Here is a 6000-nt window from a genome sequence, read left to right as displayed (position 1 = left end):
TAGGCATTGGCTTCCCGTGGTGGTTACATGGTGGAGATGCTCTCAATGCCTTTCAATCCTGTCTTCTCTCTGCCATGCTCCAGGGACTACAACCGACCTGCTTTCTTTCTTTCTTTCTTTCTTTCTTTCTTTCTTTCTTTCTTTCTTTTTTTTTTTTTTTAAAGATTTATTTCTGTTATTAAGTACACTGTAGCTGTCTTCAGACACACCAGAAGAGGGTGTCAGATCTCATTACAGATGGTTGTGAGCCACCATGTGCTTGCTGGGATCTGAACTCAGGACCTTCAGAAGAGCAGTCAGTGCTCTTACCCACTGAGCCATCTCGCCAGCCCCCTGATCTGCTTTCTATTCTCTTGAAGTTCACCTTAATTTCTTTAGCCTGGGCACAATAAGACAACCACAAACACAGTGACTGCCACCTGACACCTTCACAGGAGCAGGAATGTGTTCACCACATTTCTGTTCCATGCCAGGCTTAGTCTCCCTTTGCCTCTTAGGGTGGAAGAATAGCAGAGACCATGGGAGCAGCCATATTTTTTATTTTTCCAGAAGGGAACCAGGGTAACATGGAAAACTCACCATGTAGACTGTGCCTGCTTATAGAAACTGCACAGCAAAACCCATATGTGTTCAAACAAATGAGATTGATGTTTGTGGCTGCTGTGTGGACAAACTATTTTTCATGGCCTTCCTGTCAGTCTGGGCCCCTAGCAGTGGCTGTGTGGGTAGGTACTGTGGTATAGAAGTTTGACTTTCTGTGCCTGCCCTTGCTCTGAGTAATAACATGGAGACTTATATTATTATATTTATTTATTATAAGCGTTAGGCACTATAGCTGGGCAGACTCTGGCTATTCTAAGCTGACCATACTGACCTGGCCTACATCCTGCCATGTGGCCTGTCACCTGCCATCTTAATCTCAGCTTGGCATCTCCTTTATGTCCAGATGGATAACTCTCCAGCACCCCCCTCAGACCACCCCCACCTTTCACCCCTCACCCCCTGGTTTCTCTGGTTTCTATACCAGATATTCTTGAGTAGGCCAGATAGAAGCAAGAAACATTAATGGCCTTACTCCAATCACAGTTGAATACATGTGCACAGAAACATCCTCCAACACTGGGTTTGTGTTAAGGCAGACTAGGCCATGCAGAGTGAACTCTACCTTGGTTCTATAGTCTAATATGGATCACCACTCAGCAAATGAACTATGTCCCCTGGCATGGCTTCTGGCCTGCTGGGACAGGGATGAGAAGAGACCGTGCATGAGCGAGATGTGGCAGGGCAGCTGAGAACGAGACACTTTATGATGGGAGGAGATCACTCATGCTCATAGCAATTTCATCAAACCCAGCAATTCTCTCTAAATAGTAAGCTCAAGGAGATACAAATAGCTCTCAGGAAATCAGCTCTAAGTGACTGCAGAAAATTGTGCCTCTCATAAATTCTCAATTCGTCTGATTTATGGGCAAATTTCCATGCCATTAGAGGACCATGAGTTATAGATGTTCACCACAGCATGCTCCAACGCGAGTCTCAGTAAAAACCTTGTCTGAATCAATCACCTCGTTCTTCGGAAGCACTCAGAATTCACTTTCCATCTCTAAAGTCATTAACCAAAGTCACATCCAGAGAGAGATCCTTTTAGCCACTGAGCCAACCAGTTCTCTTAGGGCATATGCAACACTTTATTCTTAAAAGCCATCTGGGGCACAGGTTCATCTCATGACACAGACATAAAGGTTTATCCCAGAGTCACAGGAATGTCCAGCGTTCTGTTGATGCCTCCGTAGCTAGTTCTGGACGCAGAGATCATTAGGTCCAAAATAGATTGACACACAGATATCCTTGTCTTCTGTAGCTCCTCATATTCACTTAAGAAAATCACCCAGGTTTTGTTAAAGGGCCAATACCAAGAAGGCATCTGGCAGGATCACAGGTCACTTAAAGGGAGACAGAGTAGAACGATCTGAAACAATGGGCAAGTGTAATCTGAGACAATCATAGGAAACACGGACCATAGCAGTTCAATCAATTCAGTACAGTTTTTGTAAAACAACTTTCAGGTATATACAGAATAAATTACAAATGGCCCCATCTCAAATTATATTAGGTATCACCTTTAAGAAATAGTAGGCTAGGGGTGAGAGGGAGAATGTAGGACCTTCATTTTCCACTTATAATATACATTTCTAGAATAATTTTACATCAAATATATCGCAGTGAGTAAATGTGCCCACAGATTGACAGCTGAAAGGACAGTCTTTTAATATGTGGTGCTGAGAATAACTGCATCTTCACTGGGGAAAAGTGAACCTAGACCTAGCTCATTCCAGACAAATAAGGCTAAGCGCAAGGCAAAGGAGCGATGGTTCTAGATAGCATCTTTATAAGACTGGGCTGTGCCGACGCAAGCGCTTATTTCAGTTAAGCTGCAAACTGTTTTATGAACTTTTTGCATATTTCACCCTCAGAACGAAAGAGTTGGAAGAGTACAATGCATCGAATAGAAGGGAAACCTGGGCAGAGAGAGCCACAGAACTGAGTGCACAGAGACTGACTCACAGTACCCAAGACTAAGGGCTTAGTGCCATCTGCTGAGGTTAGGAATGTTTCCCTCACTGAAACCCTACAGGAAAACCAAATCAAACGCAGAGATTTGAGACTGCTCTAATTAACCCTTTCCAAGCCCCTTATGGTGATACTCCTGAACTGACTTGGTGGGAAGTGGAAGGAACGGGTAAATAGACGATCAGACTTGATGTATCCATTTTGAAAAAAATAATAACTAAATAAAAAGGAGTAGTCTTGGATGCAACCCCTGTCAATAAAATGCTGATTAGCCTATAAGCTTAGGCAGCAAACAGAAAGTAGGACATCAGTTGGGAGATTGAATTCCGGGATTTAGCCAAGCTTGAGAGCATTCGCCTGGGAACATGGAGGCTAGAAGCGCCGGAGCTGAGCAGAGGTGACCAGCCGTGCGGCAGAACTTAGAATAAATGGGATATTAAGTTATCATCTAATCAGGAGACAGCCAAAGCTTACTGGCCTAGGTATTTGTAAATATAGTTGAGTCTCACAGGCATTATTCTGGGAGCCTGGGGCCAGGAGGAAAAAAGACCGATTTTTACAGTGTTCTTTGTTTTCCTATGGGGTCTCATGTCCCTGAAAACAGCCTCTAGTCATGGTGGGAGTGTTTCCGGATGTTTCTGAAAGCATGTGATATCAAACACACAGTACACCCACAGATGGGTGTAGAAGTGTCAAATGTCCCTTTCTGATTTTCTCAAAACAGACAAAACCCCCTTCATTTTCTGGTCCTTAACTTATCCCAAAGAATTTTTTCTCTAATGGTGTGATTGCTGTCTCCCTTAATGAGCTAGGTGGGTAGGGAAGGGGGTGCACACGTCCAGCACCAGGAGGTGGGGCCAGGAAGATGAGCGGTTCAAGGTTCTCCTCGGATACATGAGCAGGTGTGAGACCAACTTGGATCTATGAAAGGAAGCCTGTCTCAAAAACCTCAAGTTCTTATGCTAGTCTGTTGACTCTAGCAGGAGGAATACATTGCTTTTGCTTGTAAATTTAAATGTTAGGAAAGTGAAATCACACTCTGTGGTTCTCATTATGTCACTATTGGACTGTGTTGCTTCAGTCAGAGGCTGGAAAGCTAAGAACCACGCTGCGCACTATCTGCCCACTGCCTGCACCCAAGTCTGTGACCTCAGAATGTCTTCTCACACTTGTGATGGTTTACATTCCATGTCCATAAGCAGAACTTTCCTGTATTAGGAAAGAGGACTTGCCATCACTGCTGCTTTTCCTGCTGGATAAACCCCACAGAGACTTTGCCTTTAGTTTAGAAGGTTACGACCTTGGACAGTGCCTGTACTATGAGGTGCTTAATAACTGTACTAGTTGAAGTTTTTAACTAGATATTGGAGGTGTTGTATAGGAAGTCCTCACTACTTAAGAATGTAAACTATGACTACTCTAAGCCACTGTATCTTTTAATCCAGAAAAGTAATGAAGCCTCCAAGCAGGCCTTGTCTAGGAACACAGAAAGGAAATGGTGGTACCTACTGGCCTTGGACTCTTCTGCTGCGTGACAAACGGAATACAGGCTTTTAAAGAAAATACTTTATTTCAATGAGCCCCATGATTTTGTGACTGCTTTCTTTCGTTTCTTTCCTTTTCTGACCCTGTCAAAAGGGAGAGGAAAAGCTGTCCCAATTATCAAAGAATTCAAATCTGCTTTTCTTTGGCGGACTGCCTTCATCTTCATCTAAGAGATCTCCCAGATCCTGGGAAATGTTTCCAGAGGTTCCTGAACTACTTCCTAGCTCAAAGGACGCTGCTGCTTCCAGGAATTCCATGTCATTTCCATCGTCTTCAAAGGACTGCTGGAACAGGTCATAGATCGTCTTCTGCTTTGGGTCCTTTATTAGAGAAAGGAAGAAGAGATGTAAATGGAAGAAGCTAGGCCTAACCCTGACCCCAGGACCACGCTAAGATGCGAGAGGGTGCACAGTGTGCAACCGGGAACTCCAGTGCCATCAGACTGGCAGTAACCAGTGCCCTCAGGTGCTCACCTTCCTCATGTCTTCTCTGCTCCTCACTGGCAGGAGATAAACAGGAAAGACAGGAGCAACAAAGAGGCTGCTCTTCGATATTACAATAGGTGCAATAACCTACTTCCTAAACCCAAGTCTTTCTAAATGGAAGTTAAACTGTAATTTGTCTTTACGATACATCATGCCTCACTTTCTGAGTGGCTCTGTCCTTGTGTCTGATGTTAAAGCTACAGATGATCAAAATGCACACCACAAATATCTGTGCACTGTTGGCAATGTTAAAGCCAAGCCCAGCACTGACAGCCATGACACATGACATGCTGAATCTAAACTCTTAATGCTGACTATCTCATGGTCCAGGGATACATTTGTAGTATCATTGTGGAACTCCATAGATCCATAAAGCTGTTTAAAATCAAAGGCGGAGATGGCTCAATGAGTAAAAACCCTTGGTGCTGTATTCCCAACACAGCTTCTCTCCCTACTTTACAAATCCACCGGTGTCCTCATAATCCCTCTGCTTAAAATAGCTAGTATGGCCTTTGACTCAAAAGACTTATTCCTGCTATCACTCTTTCTTAACGAGTTGCTTTAAAAAATATTTTTTTTAAATGTGTGTGTATATATGCTGTGTATGTAGGTGCCTAAGGAGACCAAAGGAAGGTATCAGATTCCTGAAGTTATAGGAAGTTACAGAATTAGAGGCAGTGTAGCTATCCAGTGTGGATGCCTAGATCTGAACCCTGGTCCTCTGGAGGAACAGGGAGCACTCCTAACCACTGAGCCACCTCTCCAGCCCAAGTTATCCATAGCTCCAGCCACATCCCTTGCTACCACAGCTCAACTGCATTTCTGCCTCAGGCTTCTTCTCACCTCAGCAGCTGGATTTTACTCCCAGACAAGCCTTTTGCAAGATTCCCGTTGCTGAGTCATGGGCTCTCTCATGTCCACTTCAAGTCTCAAGTAGCTTCCCTGGCTTTCTGGCTCGGCAACTAGGTCTCAACCTAACTAGTCCCTGTTTCTTAACAGAACTCCTCAACACTGATGGACATCCTTGAAAATTGATCAGGGGAGCACATCAAATAAGAACTGCAGATTATTCCATTAGCCCAGGCCCCAGGATCCCAGCCTTTCAGATCAGGGAGTGCTCCCAAAGGGATACACTTGTTGGCCCCTTTGTGAACAAGCACAAAGTCAAGGAAGTGTTGCGTTGTAAGGCAGCCTGGTCTAGCCAGGTGCCTGCCCATGCCCTTTTGATTAAGAGGGTGACAACACTATTCACAGACCGGGAACATGCACAGTTGACTGGAAATGAGTTCCAAGATCAGATAATTATTCCCCCTCTAGGAAGGAAGGCTGTTTGACTGAACATAGCTCTGTTTGCTTTGGTCTCCATGATGGAGGAAGCAGTTTCTTCAAGTTGCTAATG

The 6000-nt window shown here is 44.3% G+C and overlaps 1 protein-coding gene across 3 annotated transcripts in view; it reads right to left on the bottom strand.

The window, feature by feature from the left end:
- Window positions 1-1664: 1664 nt before the first annotated feature.
- Smarcal1 (SNF2 related chromatin remodeling annealing helicase 1) overlaps window positions 1665-6000 on the bottom strand; it is a 54848-nt gene continuing 50512 nt past the window's right edge. For all 3 annotated transcript variants that reach the window (XM_085838261.1, XM_021170518.3, XM_021170525.3), the window contains exon 17: window positions 1665-4436. In XM_085838261.1, the coding sequence (XP_085694387.1) occupies window positions 4203-4436 (234 nt within the window). In that variant the 3' untranslated portion in view covers window positions 1665-4202. The remainder of the gene's footprint in view (window positions 4437-6000) is intronic.

The sequence above is a fragment of the Mus caroli genome, unplaced genomic scaffold, assembly GCF_978045245.1.
Source record: "Mus caroli unplaced genomic scaffold, Mus_caroli_1 scaffold_1, whole genome shotgun sequence".
In the NCBI taxonomy this organism is placed as follows: Eukaryota; Metazoa; Chordata; class Mammalia; order Rodentia; family Muridae; genus Mus; species Mus caroli.
This window is presented reverse-complemented; position numbering and strand designations above follow the sequence as displayed.